Below are 19,343 nucleotides of genomic sequence, written 5' to 3'. Positions count from 1 at the left end.
TGCAGTGGTTACAGTCACACTACCTCACGCCAATGAACCTTTCGTACACGTGCGCGTCAGTAGCGCTGCTCGCGCAAGACGAATGCTTCCTTCTGTGAGCATTGACAAACTTCGCTCATGCGACGTTGAATGCTCATTCTACAATGGCTGCTGTTGAGAAATACGTACTAGACAACCCGTTCCGTCCCGCATCTACTTTAAATGGAGACGCGTCGCCGGGTCCCTGTGTTGTCGGTGATGGCTGCTTCGGGATCCCAGCTCTGTCAAACAGCGTCGGCGGAGAAGCTTCACGGCAGCAGCGCGCTGCCGCCGTTCAACGGGGATTCAAGCGTCCTTTACTGGTGTGGGACTTTTGCTGCGCCAACTGCGACCAAGGATTCGCAAGCCAGGCGGAGCTCTCCGTCCACTGCGCCGAGCACGTTTCGTGTCCGAGGGAGGACTGCGACTTCGCGGCCAGCCCGGCGGTTGTAGCGCTCCACGAAAAGTTGCAGCACGACAGCCCGTTTATTCGGCGTAGTGCCGCTAGTGGCACCGACGAAGACCTGGAAGAGTGGCGTCGCCAACGCAGGCTGCGCTATCCGACGTTGCGGAACATCGAGGCTAAGAAGGCGGCCGAGGCGGAGCGCCAGGCACGCCGCGAAGTCATCCGTGAAGACGCCCGTGGCCGACGCCGCCCGCGTAACAACAAGCGTCGGCAGCGCGCACGCCGACGCGCCTCACCGCACAGGCGCACTCAACAGCCGTCTCGGCGGGCACCTTCACCTGTCAAGGAAGAGCCCTCGCCGTGCGAAGATTTGCAAGGCAAGCCACCGCCGGACCATATTACGGATTCGGATTCGGACAGCGAGCAGCGAAACGTGAAAGTACCGGACCCGCCCGCGCCTCGACCTTTGGTAAGTGGTGCCTTGGCTTCGCTCATGGCCTGCTACAGCAGTGGAAGCGACGACGACGAACCGGCCAGCGAAGAACCGCAAGAGCAAGCGATGCAGCGGGAGGCGGCGCTACCTCCACCCACCGAATTGGTGTCAGCTAAAGCGGCCGGCCCCGTAATGCGAGGAAAGGCGACGCCGCCTCCTCGAAAGACATGCTGGCCCCCCCGGAGGAAGCTGACGCTATTGGAGCGACTGCTGGCGCCTGAAGTACGACATGAACGCAACGTGATACTGCAGTGTGTGCACTATGTTGTCGACAATGACTTCTTTGGTGAGACAGGGCCCGAGGCGGCCACGAGGGGCACCCTTGGAACCACTGCCGTGGTGCTCAGCCACCAAGTGGATTGCGTGCAACACTCGGGGTTCTCCAAACAGGGGCACACTTCTGGCCCACCTGAACTGCATGTGCAGTGGTAATGAAGTGCATGCCGCCACGATTTTGGAGAAATTCTACTGGGCTTTCGCCCTCAAATGCAAGTGTAAACCTTCAGCCGTAGGTTATGAATAGAGTGTGTAGCAAATTTGTTTTCTTTTTTTCCTAAAAGGAGCACAGGTTGTATGGTGCTCCCACTCCACACAGTGATAGAGTGACATACAGACAATAAGACCAGTCTTGCCAAACAAGAAAAACACTTGTGGGTTTTTATTTGTGTTCAGTGCCCTTGGTGGATTCATCTGCGCAATAGAAAAATAACAGCAAAGCTTCCAACATAGTCAGTATAAAGCCCCATACATTAAAACAGCATGGAGGAACACAAGGCCAACAACAACATGGACCTGCCACAGGCAGTGGTGGCACGTCAAATTGAGGGAGCATGGCATTCATTTTCCTTCTTGGCAAGGGGGGACGGGAGGTTCCTACACTGACCACACCGGGTCTCTGAGCAAAGAGCGGGTAACTACCTCGTGGGAGTTTTGTTCGTTGTTTACGAGTGCCCCACTGCATGCAGCCGACACAAAAATATCACACGTGATTGGCGTTGCCTGACGGGGAGGAGAGTGCTAGCCTTTGCATATGAACAAAAAGATGGTGTCTGCCCCAGTGCAGTGGCTGTGACTATAGCTAACGGATGGTGTACACCTAACAAGCCAAACAATAGGAGCTGGCGCACATTTTTCTCATGAACCTACATTATTTTGCCAATAAGGCAGCTTGTACCTCCATTGGGCTGCATAAGATGTGCACATTGGATCAATGCATCTTTTCGTTTGAGCCACGTTGGTTTCCTTTCTAGCTTTGTGCTACATTAGGGGGGGGGTCCAACTTTTCCTCAACTTAAAGGGGCCCTGAAATGCTTTTTTTTAAGTAATCGTAGAATGACATCACTGTTAAATTATGTAGCCTCACGAATTGCCAGCCACAAAAATTTTTATAATCCTTCAAGCACAAGCAAGGTTAAATGTAGAAATTGCAGTCACTGACCAAGTCAACATGAAAATAACACAGATGTTTAGGGACCCATACGGGTTTCTTGATCACAATAGCGTCTCAATAGCGTGTTAAAACAACCCAATAGCGTGTTAAAAACGTCTTATTTTCACCTTGGCTTGGTCAGTGACTGCAATTTCTTCATCATATTACCTGACCAGACAAACTTTCGTCGAACTCTTGACTACTAAAGTTAGATGTAGTTATCGGAGCGATCGGCGGCTTTCTCTCCTCTTTCATTTCCACTAGTGCGCTGGAAGCTACACAGGGGAGATGGCAAGAGGTTGCAAGGGAGCACTGGCCCTACCCAAAGGTTGAGCCTTGGTAGCGAGATGGCCGCAATATCTATGCAACACTTTTCACCTCTTGAGGCCACACACAGTAATGCACAACTGTCATGTGTAGACTGGCAGTGCAATGATGAAATGGCTTTTCTCTCTTTTTGAGATCACACACATATTTTTCATTCATATAATGCAAATGAGCAATAATTGTATTGCTGAGAATGTCCTCACAAATACGAAATCAGCCAATAGCTGTTGTGGGCTCTGCTGCTTGTGATGATGTTCGCATGACGACATTGCAAAGGAGAGAGCAAGCAATCCTTCACTACTATCGACAAGAGATTGTAGGTTTCCTGTTGCATTCAGTGCTATATTTGGCTCAGTTCACGGGAGCCTCATTGACAGACATGCAACGTTTTCTTACAGTCTTCGAAAAGGAGTGTCAGGGCCCATTTAATGCATTTCTCTAGAACTTGTCTCATTAACTAGCCTTCACCCACTTATTGATGTGAAAGAATTATATGTCGCATGAGGCAAAAAAGTTGGCGCTGTCCACGAGTGGTAACAAAGATCATCATCATCAGTGACGTCATCAGCGTCTTGTATGCCATCAGTAGTAATACATAATTAAAGTTGGTACAAGTTAGAGTAAGGTGACTTAAGGTGGAGTAAAGTGAATGAAGGCAAATTAAATTGGATTAAGGTTGGTACAAATTACAGTAAAGTGGGTTATGATTGGTACAAATTATAGCAAAGTGGATTAAGGTAGAGTTGTGAAGGTCATGTGACAATGCATAGTATCATGTATTGTGGACATAACCAGTCAATTAGGGAAGTCGTGATGCTTTCTCATTCAAATCATGTGACTCAATTTTTTGTCAATTCTCTCTCATGGTCAGCTCAGTTGGCAAGACAAATGTCACGAAAAGGTGATGGTGCTGGGTTTGTCTTTGGACCATCATGAATTTTACTTTCAGCTGCCAGCTTTCTTTCCTGCGGAACCGGTATGGGTTTCTTTTTCAGCCTTGTGCTACATTCAAGTGGATGCCAAGTTTTCCTTTTATCAGATTAAAAAGCAGTCGCCATGCCAGTGGTTTTCCCATGTGGCAGCGATGGCAATGTCCGTGCAAGCTACCTACAGACGGCTGGTGCTAATTGGATTACATCACAAGCTGCCGTGTCTGAAAACATGGACAAGGAACTGCCCCCTGATCTGATCTGCCCATCTCTCTAGAAAGGCTGTGCTAAACTGTGACCAGGGCTCCTGTGTGGTGTCTAAAACACGCAAGCCATATACAGTGAAAATGTATCCTGTACTTTGAATTAATATTTTTACAGGTCTGATGAGTGAGTACCTTTGGCTTGCTTTCTAATGTTGGCACGTTGTGGCACTCCTATTGTTTCTGTCTCTTAGCCTGATAGATCCCTCTGTCACTGGGGTAGACGGCACATGTACAACCTGCTCTCTGCAGGAATGGCACACCTCTGCTCCCTTTGTTCGACCCCCTGAGCATATTCAACATAACTGTAACTCGTCGCAACTTGTATATGGCTGAAGGCAAAGGCACAAGAATGCAAAATTGAGCTTTGGTCACTGCACCAGTTGTGGAACACTGGCCAAAGCTACACTACACGCCCTTTCAAGACTCTTTTGGATTGCCATCAAAACACGAAGAGAAGGTACCTTGGCCTTTTTTTTTTTTTTCGTGATCAATATGGTGAGATCAATCATACACTGAGGTGCTCATGTGCCTTATGCGCATACAGCAGACTCAGGTTCCCCAATAATCTTGGTTGACATAAGCAGGGTTGACTACCTAGTGCTTGAAGTGTTGCGTGGACAGGTGCTAGCCTTCCTTCCTCACTCTTTGTTAGAAGGGCCCTCGAGGTTGAACAACACTTTGAGCAAGAGTTTTACAGTCCTAGTTGTGTCAATCTCGAAAATATGTTGGCAACTTCAGGTGCCCGTGAAAACTTTTGCATGGCCTATTCTATTGACAGCAGCCCAAAAGAATTCGCAACGAAGCACACGGATTGCGTACCTGTGCCTCAACCTCCGCCCGGACACACAAGCGACAACGAAGTGTATTGTGTGTATGTGTGTGTGTGCAGTCACGACGAGACCAGCCCCGTGAACTGGCACTGCTGCAGCCAGCCTAGTGGATGGGGTGTGGGTGCCTCTGCTCTAGCATGTTGAGAGTGGACCAGCTCTATGTGAAAGACTGTGCTGGCTACTTGTCTACAGTGTGGCGCTGCTGCTTTTGGCACTCAGGAGGCCCCACCCTGGGAGGCAGAGCCCAGCCCGGGCTTGATGTGATTCTTGAGCATGTAGCTGGTGACCTGGTCGGGGATCTCGGCCAGCACCTCCTTGGCGAGCCGCATCTGGTTACTCTGCCAAGGCCCGCCCTGGAGGAACTTGCGGAAGGGCACAAACTGCACAATGTCCCGCTCGGCCGCACGGCCCCGCGAGCTCACTCGCACCACGTCTCCGTCCAGCACCTCCATGGCTGCAATAACACAACACAGGTGGACATAGAGACAGGCATCTCTTGCACTATGCCACATGTGCGAAGATTCACTACGGTGGCTTTGCAACTGCTGAGCACAAACCCGTGGTTTTGAATTATTACCGCAGCAACTGTGTTTGACAGGGATGGAATGTGAAAATACCCGTACACACGATTTCGTCACTCGTGAAACAAAGCCATGTTGTTAAACTTACTGTGCAGCCTTCACCTGTGGCATTTAGTGGTTCAGGGCAAAGAGCCCAAACAGACAACATCATTGGCACTATTCCAAGATGTTTCTTTACATACCACAATCACTGCAAGATGGATGCATGCAGCTGGGCTTACCTGAGAAGTCAGCATTTCCAACACCCACAATGATGATGGACATTGGCAGGGAGGAGGCCTGCACAATAGCCTCTAGAGTCTGCGGCATGTCGCTGATGACCCCGTCCGTGATGATGAGCAGCACAAAATAGCTCGTGCCGTCACGGTACGTCCTCGCAAACCTGCACGGCAGCGACAACCAAATTGCCATTTTACTTTTGTTCTCAATGAGGCTGGTAACTAAACCCAGATGTGAATGTTGCTCATCATGAATTGAACATACGCACAGAACAACATCAGATGTGAATTTGCTCAATGAAGAACTTACTGGCATTCTTGTGCAGGCAAGTATCAAACTTGCAGCACCATGCATGAGGTTTATACTCCAAGGAAAAACCGACACACACATTAAAGTGATGCAGAATGTGCTTGGTGCTTAACCTTCGTTTCTGTCGTTGAATACCATTGTGCCTATATCATTAAGACAATAATTGCAGCCAAAAGCACTAAGATCTATGTTAACATAAGAACATGTTACCCACATTCTACTTGAAAAAAAAAAAAGAAAAGCTTTAAATTTTTAGCTGGATTCATAGCGCAACTGCAGTGGTTTAGATGTTGGGGGAAAACATAGGGCATGTTTAGTGCAGTGTATCTTCAGAAAATAAAGAACACAAATTTGTATGCCTTGAAGCTTCTACAAACAACGAAATAAATTATGCATGTTACTGTATGGCTTAAGTATGGAAAACCCAACACATATCTGCCCCAGCAAAATAGTAAAATCATGCTGGCAGCAAGATCCTCACTGATAGCTTTCTTGCCACCTTCTCTTATCATGTAGCACGTGACCACAAGCTTGCTTATTTCTTTACAAGAAGGCAATCATAAGAGTGTCTTGACTGTGCAACTAAGCTGACAGTACGCAATCATAGTGTGTGCAACAGCAGTGAGTGTTCCAAAGCAGCAAAAGTTTCCCGTCTTGTCGGGTGAAATATTCACACAAAACTTTCGTTCAAGAAGATTTTGTTTTGTTTTAAGTGGGCCTTACTTTGCCACGTGGTTGATGACCGGTGCAAAGTTCGTGGGCCCGTACAGCTGCACGGACCGCAGGGTCCTCCGGTAGGCCTCAAGGACACCCTCGATGCCCACACAGTACGGGTCCGTCGGGTGGCCATTGAGGAAGAACTCGTGCGACACAGTCCCGTCGGGTGGCAGCCGTGCGCCAAAGCCCAGCGCAGGGAACATCTTGTCGAAGTCGTAATCCTGGATCACCTCGCCAACTGCCTGGATGGCCATCATGTACGCATTCGGCTGCGATGGGTCCAGGAAGTGCAAGGATGCAGGATCTCGGGGGTCCCCATTTGATGCAGTGAAATCCACAGCCACAGTGAAGTGCATCTGCAGGCTGCCCAATTAGACGGGTTGTGCCTCTGCATCTTTCTCACTGCTGCTGTGCAAAGCCAGCCTGAGCTCTGCCTATATGAGGTCACACCCTCCTGTATTTTTACTATGCCTACCCAGTAGTGCCATAACTGAGGGAGAAGGGGCATGTATAGCATGCCGGTTTCCCACATGAGGGCCACAGTTGAGCTGTTGCCTGGCCAACATTCGGCGCATGTTGCCCCTGCTCATAGAGCTGCATGCAGAAGCAAGGGAGTGGCGGCAGCACACAGCACAAGTTGTCCATGCTGTAGCAGCAATAGGGATATCTCTAGGAAGGTGGAACCACTGCAGTGGACCGCCAGCTCCCATGCATCTTGGAGCAATGGGGCAGGTTGTGTAAATATACAGGAGGCTATGGTGACGTGAACACTGAGCATTCACGAGTAGGAAAATACAACCGTGACTTACCCCTGCACTGGCCTGCAGGGGCGATAATTATGATACAGAGGCTGCAAGGTGCAGTGAACACAAAGAAAAAAAAAAGCAGAAGCCATGCACTATGCTGCCAGAACCAGTATAGCTATTGTGAGGTGCCTGGCACATTACGTTCTACTCACTATTTAGTGCAATTGAGGCTTATGGCACACCTATTAGATCATGCTAGGTTTGCAATGACGAGAACTACGATGATCACACCCTTACATTATGGGTGACTTGAGATAACTGTTCCCTGCCTAGTCGTCAAACTTGGGCTGCAACCACAAGGAATTATAGAAGAGCACTTAGTTGTTATACTCGTACATTTGCAAACTTGGTGTACTACAGCATGTTTGAATGACACACGACGACAGTCACAGTTGCTCCAGCAGTCGGACAGGCATGTAAATCCCGGTGTACTATCTCAGGCCTGTGAAGCATGGAGATCATGCTATTGTTGCTGTTTTGAAGGGCACAACTTGGCCATATGAGGTATTCAGAGCTCTTTGGAGGCAACAAAATATGCACAAGGAAATGTGAAGTAACAGCAAATGGCATTTTTACACATGCACACAATGCTCAATGGAAATACCTTGAAACCTGTTAAAGTCACAAAGTTACAACTGTAGTTAGGTAATTCGGCCTATGGACAAAAACACCAAATACGAAGTGGCCCCCGGAATCAGAAGTTCAGCTTAACAAAGTACACTGAACTGGTGGGTATACGGAGATGCCAGACCTGTTGAGCATATCATGTTCTGGTTGTTAAATTACTATTCTGGATGTATGAACAGCACAAAGAAAACAGCATATTTCTCTCTGTTTTCCATTGTGTTCCATATGTATTTGCCTTCTTTATTTTGTTTGAACATACAAAGTATAACATCAGCAAGCCCAAATTCAAGGCTTATGAGCTAACTTAATTACAATTTATTACTGAAAATTATTCTGAGCAAGGGGCATCCGTTAAGAATTAACTCACCCGCCACGAATGTAGTCAAGAAAGGTGGCCTCTTCACGGATTCCAAAGGACATCAATTTCACCTGCATGCAGGTGGTATACACAGTCAACAGGCTGTCAGTACTTGTAAATAACACATGATACCTACCACACCTGAATTTTTGTACTTCTTCTTCTTAGCCTGCTTTTTCTTGTTGATGAGCTGCAACATAAACTGCCAATGAGCACCTCACTGGCCAGCATTCATGATTCTTCCTCTGCAGGTTCACTGTATGTTCTCATGGTAAAATACACAACACATTCTCAGAGCATACAACAGAACATCGTATAGGCAAGATTAAATTGTTGCATGATGGCAGTGAAAACATGTATTCACGCTAGTCTGGAGAGAATGTTTAGGGCTTCGACTCTATTTCCTATTTTTGTAATCCAGTGAATACATCAAAAGCATTGCCTTTTTCGTTCTCTTTTGGACACGAAAATATATAACGAAGGCAGCGACAAGCAAAGCAACATAATTACTTACTACTGATCAATCCTATTTTGTTTACATACTCGTTCTCCTCTTCAGCTTAGAACCTTGCATTTGGGCAATGTCACAGTTGGCTGTGGGTCACTTCTTGGCATTGTCACGTAAAATAGTGCTAGTGGTCACAGCGCTTGAGCACAGGAGTTGGGCCACGTAAAGTTAGAAAATGTATGAAAAGTAAACACATTAAAAGCAAGTTTGAATTGTAATCAGCACCAGCTGAGAAAGCATTCAATGGCCCCTGACCGTTCACATGCATCAGAACATGTACCAGGCTGGTAGCTAGCAAGGGCGAGCAAGGAAAGCACTACAAACGAATTACAAATCCTTGCTTCAATCCTACTTGACATTACATTGTGGGAGACAGAAGTGCATGCAAGGCAGCAGCACTCACTCACATCGTACTCGTTCGCTGGACCAGGTCCTTCGGCAAGCGTGCGCACGTTGGTGTAGAACTCTCCAATGAGATCGTGGCTGCGAGACACGCTGGTATGCAACGCAGCGTGGAGGAAGGCTCAACCTCAGACTACCTAGGCGCGGCGGCCACTTACCCTCCATCAAAGTCCCAGTCATAGCAGACAATGCGGATAGTGCGGTCCTCATCGCCACCACTCAGCTGACGCATCTGAATGGCGAAGGGCCGCCATGTCGGATTCAAGCTCTTCTTGACCACTTCTGTGCGGAATACTGCTGTGTACGTGTTGTCCTCACTAATGCGGTAGAACTCTAGGAAAGGATCCGACTTCCCAAACCAGTCCTTCTTGTCCAGCTTCTGAGCGTACCACTGCATGTCAATTACCCGCTGAAAAAAAAAAAAAAAATGATTGGCACAAGATATACCCTGAAAGAGAGATACCAATCAATTGCGAGAAGTGTAATGGCATCATTACTCTGGATCACATGCTTTGGCAGTGTCCTGTGACTTTCACAGACTGTGACAAGGAGAGAAACTGGTGGCAGCGAGTCCTACACAGTGGAGTTCTTTCCGATCAAGTACAGGCCGTCCAGAAGGCCCATGATACAGCGGTAAGGTTAAACCTTACTGTCCCGACGTGGGAGCCGCCTGCGTCAACCTAAGGGTTGATCTTCAGGACATTAAATAAAGTTCATCATACCATACCATACCATACTACTATCTCCCACATTTCATGGGGAAAGCTGCACAAGAAAACCTAAGGAGAATGTGCCTAACACTAGTGCTTACTAGTGAATGCAGTTAAGCCACAACTGTGTAATTCTCATGCATTCAGATTATACAAAACAGGTCAGGCATTGCTAATCTTTGTGAAGCAAGGTGAGCACACCTGATACACGTTTTATTAAGTTTGTCTATACAGTGTGCCTCATACTCTAGCTGCACTTTCTCATTCCTGCTTCTGTAGAGGACTCGAGATTGTGCTTATGTTGTTTGGCTTCTTCCACTCATATTTTTCGTTGTCACGCTGTGTATGCTTTCAGCATAAAATTCAATAGACATGCTTAGCCTTCAGTGCCACTGTTTGCTGTCTCACAAATATTTCAAGTTTTACCTTGCAGTCAAGCACCTCCTCAACAGTCACTGAAAAAGAAAGGAGGGAATTTGTGTAGCAACAACAACATAGGAAAGCTAATCCAACTCTGTGTCAGAGACTCACACAAAATGGTGCCACAGTTGCCCGGGAGGCCCCTGTGAATAAATAGAGAAGAAACAAGTTATGCCCAAGCATGGAAGCCACATCGTAAGAAATTTTTGACAAACTTGAGGTCTTCAACTTTTGCTCATATGAAATGACACGTCAAGACTGCAAGTGATGCCTGAAGAATCTAAACACAATTTTCCTGTTAACAAAAATGCACATGAAAAAAAAAATTGCTAGTAGTCAGTGCACTAGTTATTCACACGCACTGCACAAGCAGTCGTATTCAGCGATTCAGAGTCAATAGAAAGTACATGAGGTAAGTGCGAAGTCTGTGCTGCGTTAGGTTATTCATCAGTGCATCAAGCAGCAAAATCACCGAGTATGGCATCCAAACAGAATAAACTCAGCTACTGTGTGCAAATATTTCTGACACTTGAAATGCTCTGTGCATGCAGTGGCACAAAGTTTGACGATTTCACTGATGGAGTTTAACGCCCAAAAGCGACAGCTAGGAGAGCCACTGTAGTGGAAGAATTGATTTTAAAATCTAAGTACGCGAGGGCACCTTTGCATTTTGCCCCCACCAAAATGGGGCTACCATGGCTGGGAATTAAACCTACGACTTCAAGCTCGCCGCGACCAGTGATGCACAATATAGTGAAATTTAGGAAGCGCAGTATAATCATGCACAGTCATGGTGCCAATACACCTGAGATAGGGTAGTGCCACCCCACCGGGCTGATTTTTATTTCCTTGTGTGCAACCTAGGAATTAAATTCAAATATACAAGGAGAAAACCTTTATTAGTGCGAGTGAGCTGAAGAATTTGAGCTTGCGACTGACACATGTTTAGCAGCAGCTTACAGATGTATCATATGACAAATTGGAATGCCTTATTATCCCAAGTCATTGCCATCGACTCACCAAGCTGTCAGCAAGGGGTGGGTGGGAAATGTTACCACTGTGATGTCATAGGCCATAGTTTGAGCATGAAGTATTGTTAAGCAAACTGCTTTACAAACTTTTTACAGCAACATGTGCTTATTACATATCACTGACAAACATTCACTTTTGCAAAGAGCAGAGGCAAGTAAATAAAATTCCACCAGCAGCTACCAAAGCTGCTCCAATGTACATGGTTAAACTTTGGCACAGTATATTCTGTCAGTCTTTGTCAAGGCAGCCTTTAGGATGGGCAATGAGTCAGAATATCACAGTGACAGCAAATAACCATGTGTTCATGTTTCATACTACATGTCCATTCATGCTTCATTTTGGCATTAAACTAGCAATTAGAGATAAGCAGCACAGAATGGTACTAAGCCAAAAAACTTACGACAGCTGGAACTTGACTTGTGTGCCCTGGTAGGCAACGAGCTCTCCCAAAGTACAGCTAGCCTGACCAAGAAAATCCTGCAACACATGTGTGGACGTTCAGTGCACTGCTGCAAGCACTTGCGTACATTTCATGCGTGACTGCTTACATGATTCTGAAGGTCTACACTGGGGCTATCAATGTCATACCTACAAAAGCAGAGGATCATCAGCATATAGAGCGCCAGTCAACCTGCGACCGGATCTTACAGTTTGAACAAAAGCTGCTGTCGCTCTTCAAAGTAGTAATCCACAAGAAACTTGGTCACAAAATCAGGGTTGAGGCAATTGTCGACAGTCTCAGTGCGTCCCACCTAAGAGAGAAAGAAGAAAAACACTTTAATAAACTCAGTATGTCTACTCGGACTGCACTGACTTACCTCACGCCAAGTGTCACTGTCAGATTCTTTCATAAACAGAACGCACATAGGGTCAGACTTGGAGAAAAAGTCCTTGTCTTTGAGTTGCCTGTAAAATAACAATACAATATTGGGATGCGGTCTCAGTCTTTTTTCATAAGAGAACAATTTATTGTTAGTTTACACAAACTGGCACGTTTCCCTCTCAACTCTTTCTCAATAGTTCTGCGTATTAAAAAATAAAGTTCTTAACTTCTCACAGTGCGAATACTAGAGCGCGGATTATGGTATTATGGTACACGCTGTTACAGCAGGACATTTATAAATGCTTTCTCAACAAAAACAGTGCAATTGAATGTCCAAGGGAATGCCTGAAAGTGGGATATGAGAAGATTTTTAGCCCTGTTTTGCTAACACAGAAATTGCAGTAGGTGGCATTGAATATTCGCTAGCAGGCTGTCTAAGGATGTGAAGTTATAAAGGAAGTCTACACAAGGCGACAACCTGTGTGTAGCAAGCAAAATGTTGTGGAAACAATCACAAATATCTGGTTAAAATGTCAAAATATGCATCCAAAAGTAAATAAACTTGTGGGCAATCTGCATGAAACCCCAATGTTCAAACACAGTAATCACAGTGTAAACATTAGAGCAGTAAACGTAAGCAAAATACTTTTCGAAGAAGGTGGCAGACTAGAGAAAAACAAGAGTAACGTCAAATTAAAATTTGCACTTGGCTACAGTACATGTAATCATGCACTATTATTATGCTGTGTGTTTCATGTAACTAGAACTAAACCTTAAAAAATAGATTGGTACACGTAAGACTATTGACGCCAACAGCATATTCGTCATAGTAGTCTTCATAGACAACTGTTTGTTTCCACTATTAACGTCGTCAAAGACACTTTACTACAAGTGTTTCTGAGCAGGCTTTACAACTTTTCCAGTACGACTCAGGGTCTTAAACAACTATTTAAAGATTTTTCACAATTAAACAAATGACACAAATCAGGACGATATATGATAAGACAGGTGCCTGTGACAGTGCTTTTGTAGGTAACAGTGCTTTGTAGCAATTACTATGATTGGGTGGGTGTTTTATTTTCCCTTTAATTACTTCTCTCTACCTTGCGGGTTCCCGCAGAACTGTTACACCATACTCTTGCTTTGCTTAGAGTTGTTGACAAATTCAACTTCGCCCTGCCGTCTGCTAGCCGCCTGGTTAGCTCAGATGGTAGAGCAACTGCCCCGAAAAGGCGGTAGTCCCGAGCTCGTGTCCCAGACCAGGACAAATTTTTCTTCAACTGCAAGGCTTTTCTTTCGAGGAACCCGTATGGGCTTCCTTTGTAGCAATTGCTACGATTGGGAGGATGTCTCATTTTCACTTTATTAATGCACCATTACATTCTAAACTTTGGTTCTAGTTATGTGAAGCACCCAATAGACAACAAGGAATGATAATAAAAGTATGGCACAAGTTGCTGGTTGCCTTAAATAGTATGCTGTAGTGTGGTTGCACATGCCAACACCTCTGTTCAAAAGGGAATTCACTGTTTATCCCAATTTAATCCTGACGCTTTTTTTCAACATCTGTACTGTCCTGTGCACTTACCAGCCAAATTTCCAGTTCTTCTCTACCAATGGAAATTTACATTTTATCCATACAATTAGATGCTTAAGCATCACTGCTGCCCACCTGCGGTCCTCCATGTCTCAGTCTCCTCTTGCAAGACATTTTTCGTTGTGCTTGCTTGACCTTGAAATATGCCCCTCACACAGTAGTACTTCTTTTGTAGATTTTTCATGGGCTTCTAATGTTAATCTACCTACTGCACTTCAAGTAGGACTTATTGTTGGCCTATTTGGTACAGGTTAACGGCACCATAAAAGACAGCAAATAGGAGTAGACAACAGGACTTGTGCCACTAATAGCTCTATTTTGTGAAGGCAGTACCAGACATACATTACATTTCCCTCACAGTGCAAGTGCCACTGTGCCAATGCTCAAAATACACATCATGTACCTCCCACTGAAAACGGACCTGAGATACCGCATCTCAGGCGCACAAAAAGATGTATGTCGCACATTTGTCTGCTTTTTGCTTTCTAATAATACTGGAAGCATGTTTTTTTTTATAAAAGTGATTTGTATGTTGAGCACTGGCATAGTGCACTTGTGCTACCTTCAGAAAATAAAGTTTTTAGTATAAAACTGCTACAGCTCAACGTAGAAAGGAAGAAACAAGCCGAGCCGGCCTGATAAAGGAACAGAGTGCAGACTTCCAAAACAAGCCAAGCCGGCCAGATAAAGGAACAGAGCGCTGACTTCCTTGGAAGTCAGCGCTCTCTTTCTTTATTTGGCCGGCTCGGCTTGCTTCTTCCTTTCTACGTTGCGCCAGTTTTAGAATGCAATACCAACTCGCCCAATCCTCAACCCTAGTGAAAGTTTTTAGTGGCACCTGTCTTATCGTATATACTTATTTATCACCCTCATTTGTACCATTTCTACAAAAGTCTTTAATTGGTTTGCTTCACGCCCTAACTGTATTCTCTCTCTCACAGACTATATTTCTGACCTACTTAAACATAGCACAGCATTCCAAAAAGTAATCCTCGACACTATTACCCATTTCCACAGTCCTCTGCTTTGTACAATTGCTATCGCACCATAACGAACTGTGCTTCAATACAGCTGGGTGTGTTTTGCTTTTTAAGTGCATCTTCGGGGGTTCGTACAGACATTGTTCGCTAATTTATCCACACTCCCAAATATTCCCAGATATTTGTATTCCTTCAGTGCTACCCATGACAGAGTGTATAAGCGTGACTGGTGGGCATGGCGAAAGTGCTGTCATGAAGACTTAACCAGCCATTCTGTTGTTACAGGTTTTCCTGTGCAATGCACCCATTTTGGCATACACTTCAAGCAAGGAAACAGCCATCACCAGCAGCGAGGTACATCACATCCAAGGACCGTCGTGGCAGCTTGCTGCTCCCGGCCTGGAGCATGCGCACGGAACAGCACTGATAACAACAGTGACATCCCAGCACAGTGGCTATATAAGAGCAGTCGACATACAGCAATCCCATGGGCATGGCGAAAGTGCTGTCATGAAGACTGAACCGGCCATTCTGTTGTTACAGGTTAGTAAATTTGAGAAGTGCTTCAGAAGTGACAATCGATTTATTATTGTTCTGCCATGCCCCGAACTGTGTGCGTCTTGTGCCCTGGAATGTATTTTTATGTTGCTGATACTGTCTGGTGATGTTGAGCTTAATCCTGGTCCCAAAACAATTGAAGAAATGCTCGCGGAAATTTTGAAAGGGCAAAAACTAATGAGTGAGGATATAAAACAAGTAAGAACTACACAGGCTACCTTTTCTGACCAGTTAGAAGTCATAAACAAGAAGATATTGGAGATGGAATTGACCATGAGGGCTGTAAAGGAAAATGAAGGAAAAATAGCGTGCCTTCAAACAGAAATTAACAACATAAGTAGTGCTCTACAGTACAGCCAAGAAAGAATGGTTAATTTAGAAGATTGAAGTCTTAGAAATAACTTAATTGTCTTCGGCATAACAGAGAGTACTAGTGAAACGAATGAATTAAAAACGTGAGTTCTGCAAGATGTATTTGAGGAGAAACTTGGAGTGAAAGTCAGCACAGTTGAAAGAATTCACAGAATTGGGAGACAACGGGAGAATAAATGTCGACCAGTTATTGTAAGATTTTTTTTACTACAACTAAAAGGCGAAAATATTCCAGAACTGCAAAAAGCTAAAGGGCAGCAGTACCTCAGTTGCAGATGATTTTTCCGAGGTGACGCTACGAAAGCGTAAAAACCTTTGGGAAAGTGTGAAAGCTGAAAAGGAGAGTGGAATGAAGGTTCGCCTTATGCATGAGAAGATTTTGATTGACAACGACATGTTTATCTGGGACAAAGAAAAAAAGTGCCAAAAGAAGGTGGGTAAGGGAGGGTCAAGCTCGCGTACAACAAAGTGACTAAGAGAAAGCAAACTCAGGGATTTCAACTTCATTAACATCAACGTTCGTAGCCGGGCAAACAAGACTGTTGAATTTGAACACCTTTTTTTGCAGTACATGCCAGATGTTGTCACAGAAACTTGACTACGCCCCGAAATAAAAGACTGTGAATTAATCTCCTGGGGTTATATCATGATCTGCAAGGACAGCGGAATGCGTAGTGGAGCGTAGCAGTTGTTTGTAAAGAAGACATTGAGCTGATTGTTATGGATGACTGCCCTAATACTGAAAGTATTTGGTACAGAACAGTGTTTCTAGGCATTCCTTTTATTATTGCAGCTTTCTGTCGACCTCCGGATGCTCCTCTTTCATTTTTACAATGCCTTCAAGATTATATGTGCAACAATGTTCCTCTTAACACCCATGTCATTATTGCAGGAGGTTTCAATTTTCCGGGAATAGATTGGGCTGATTTTGCAGTGGGCACTACAGATGTTGCACATTGTGAAGCTTTGTTAAACTTCACTTTTAGTTACGACCTCATGCAAATAGTTCCTGAAAGTACTAGAGTTACACAGACCTCGGAATCCTTACTTGACCTTGTGCTCATTTTAGGCAATGTACCAGATTGTAGTGTTTCCGTCAAAGACGGAATTTCTGATCATAAAGGGGTTTTGCTTTGTGTAAAGGAAGCCCTCCCGACGAAAATTCAAAGAGACCAATTATCAGTATAAGAGACTATAGTAACGCCAACAATGTTAGCATCTTCGACTGTCTTGAAATGTCACTGTACTCGTTCGACGGGGCGACTGATGTCAACATCTTGCGGAATAGATTTAGGAATATGGTGAACTACTGTCTGGAAAACTTCGTGCCAAAACGAATCAAGGCAGTAAAAAAGCGCAATCCTTGGATTAATTGCAATATAATAAAGCTTAAACGAAGAATAAGACGCAAAAATATTAATAAAGTCAGGAACAAAGTGGAGATTTTGCAGGAACACTTTTACTCGCAGACGTTACCCAATTTCATGAGATTTACCACAACGTTTTTTGGCGTCATCTTGCCCAGTCACACGAACAAATGCAATACGACTGTATTGATGGCAATATAATTAACGACTGTGCACAAATTGCTGAAAAATATAATGAATATTTTCATTCTGTGTTCGCTCCACCGGAGCCATCTTTTACTGACCTTGATGAGAATCGCACCAAAGGTATGTTGCCTATGCCAGACATCGCTTTCTCTGAGGATACGATATTTGCACTACTCCTTAACATAGACACAAAAAAATGAGCCGGTCCTGATGGCATCCCGAATGAATTTTTAAAACGATATGCGGAATGGATATCTAAGTATCTCTGTATCATCTTTAAGGCGTCCCTAGAGCAGCACGAATTGCCATCTGACTGGCTGATAGCTAGAGTTGTCCCCATCTATAGATCTGCCGACAGACACAGCATCGAAAATTATAGGCCCATTTCAATTACCTCTACATTCTGCAAGATTATGGAGCATGTAATATCAAAAAGCTTGTTCAATCACTTGGAAAATGCTAATATCCTTCTTCCTAACCAACATGGTTTTAGGCAAAAATTGTCAACTGTTACCCAACTCACTGAAACCATACATGATTTTCCAAGCGTATTTAACGAGAAAGGTCAGTTAGATGCTGTTCGCCTCGATTTCGCGAAAGCGTTCAACCGCGTTCCACACCCAGAACTTCTTGATAAACTGCTTAGTGTCAGCGTTAACGTTAACATTGTGAAATGGATTCAATCATATTTATTAAGAACACAGTTTGTGGAAGTGAATGGCACGAAATCCGGAGTGTTGCCTGTAACGGTCAGGAGTCCCTCAGGCATCAGTGTTGGGCCCTGTCCTTTTTCTCAGTGATATAAATGATATTGCACACAAGATTAACCCCGTTAATCTGGTTAAACGAGGATGTAGAAAGAAACAGATACACCACATGCACACTGAATGTTCTTTTTTGCCGTCACGTTTGTTTCCGCTTGTACGGTATATATTTATCGATGCGTGCGAAAATTTATAGTTGAAAGTGAAGCGCTGTCTCTGTATCTGTTTCTTTCTACATCCTCGTTCAGTCACGCTTATGCACTCTGTCATTCTAACTAGCCCGCCAACGTTTTAACCTTCAGTGCTACCGCGTATGGAGCGCCTCCAAAGTGTTTTGCATATGCATGTTTTCCGGCTACATAATTAATATCTCATCACAGCACACTTTTGTACTGAATCAGTTTGTCCCTCAGTCACCTCCTTTATTGACATCACGCAGAACCTGTCGATCGCGCATAGCCACTCTCTCATGACTACAACAGTCATCGACGGCTGATCACGTTCAGCAGCCATGCGCGACCGCTTGCAAAGATTCGCGAGCGCGACATACACCGACTCATCTGCTGATCGGGGCCGACAGCAAATAATTGAGTGCAACGTACTACATACGTCAGGCGTAAAATACATTAAACCGAAGCACGTCGTGATTTTTTAATTATTCCAACTGCGCCCGGCAGTCGCGCTCGACACATATTCCGAGATAAGGCAGATGCACGGCCAGAACACCGCTAACACTGTGGTGTTCAATTACCAAGGAGACATGCGGTGTGCGAGAGGCAAGGTTCCCTTGCGCGCTGCCTTCCACGCGAGTCGAGAGCAATCATCTGTGGAGCTCGGATCAATGACGGAGATGGCGGCGCTCGATCGACCGCGAGCCGCGCAGCGTCCGCGGAATAATCGAAGCATATCGACTTGTTGGACATGCCCGAGTCGCTGCTCGGACAGTCAGCGTGTCCGCAAGTCCGAAAAATGGGGAGTTAACGGCACGCCCATTGCTGCTGTACGTCAACGCGGCGCCGCGCCCACCTACCTGCATGAGACGCTGATCTCCACTTTGGTGACCGGCGCACAGGCAACCGCCGGGGCGAACGGCTGAGCCGCTTTCGCCATTCGGCGGCCGCTCTCTGAACTGGCAAGTGATGAGCCTAGTTGGCCGACGTTAACTCCTATGTAACCATGATCGTCGGCCCGACGGCCTCGCACGCACCGTCAACAAGAACGCAACCACGCCATCGTCAAAGCAAAACCTGGCAAAACTCTGCAAAACGACCCTGCGCAAACAGAGCTCGGTCAGCTCGCGCCACCTGGC

At 45.4% G+C, this 19,343-nt stretch overlaps 2 protein-coding genes across 5 annotated transcripts; one reads left to right on the top strand and one right to left on the bottom strand.

Annotated features, from left to right (window-relative positions):
• LOC135901411 (FMR1-interacting protein NUFIP1-like) lies at positions 1-1,457 on the top strand. The gene has a single exon (XM_065431182.2). The coding sequence runs from the start codon at positions 144-146 to the stop codon at positions 1,347-1,349; it is 1,206 nt and encodes a 401-aa protein (XP_065287254.2). The 5' UTR covers positions 1-143; the 3' UTR covers positions 1,350-1,457.
• Positions 1,458-1,545: 88 nt separating this feature from the next.
• Positions 1,546-19,285, bottom strand: LOC135901410 (copine-8-like). Of its 4 annotated transcripts, none has more exons than XM_065431178.2 (14): positions 19,065-19,285; positions 12,206-12,293; positions 12,036-12,139; positions 11,936-11,975; positions 11,788-11,864; positions 10,467-10,498; positions 10,362-10,390; positions 9,384-9,634; positions 9,231-9,318; positions 8,452-8,505; positions 8,325-8,386; positions 6,531-6,887; positions 5,501-5,661; positions 1,546-5,152 (listed from the first exon to the last, which is right to left on the bottom strand). In XM_065431178.2, exons 1-14 carry the CDS (start codon positions 19,142-19,144, stop codon positions 4,914-4,916), a joined length of 1,662 nt encoding a protein of 553 aa, XP_065287250.2. In that variant the 5' UTR covers positions 19,145-19,285; the 3' UTR covers positions 1,546-4,913. The 4 variants fall into 4 exon arrangements, with proteins under 4 accessions (XP_065287250.2, XP_065287251.2, XP_065287252.2 ...); XM_065431179.2 differs by having other exon boundaries at positions 9,231-9,306; XM_065431180.2 differs by lacking the exon at positions 8,452-8,505.
• Between the last annotated feature and the right edge of the window lie 58 nt (positions 19,286-19,343).

This window comes from Dermacentor albipictus, chromosome 6, assembly GCF_038994185.2.
Source record: "Dermacentor albipictus isolate Rhodes 1998 colony chromosome 6, USDA_Dalb.pri_finalv2, whole genome shotgun sequence".
Classification (NCBI taxonomy): domain Eukaryota; kingdom Metazoa; phylum Arthropoda; class Arachnida; order Ixodida; family Ixodidae; genus Dermacentor; species Dermacentor albipictus.
This window is presented reverse-complemented; position numbering and strand designations above follow the sequence as displayed.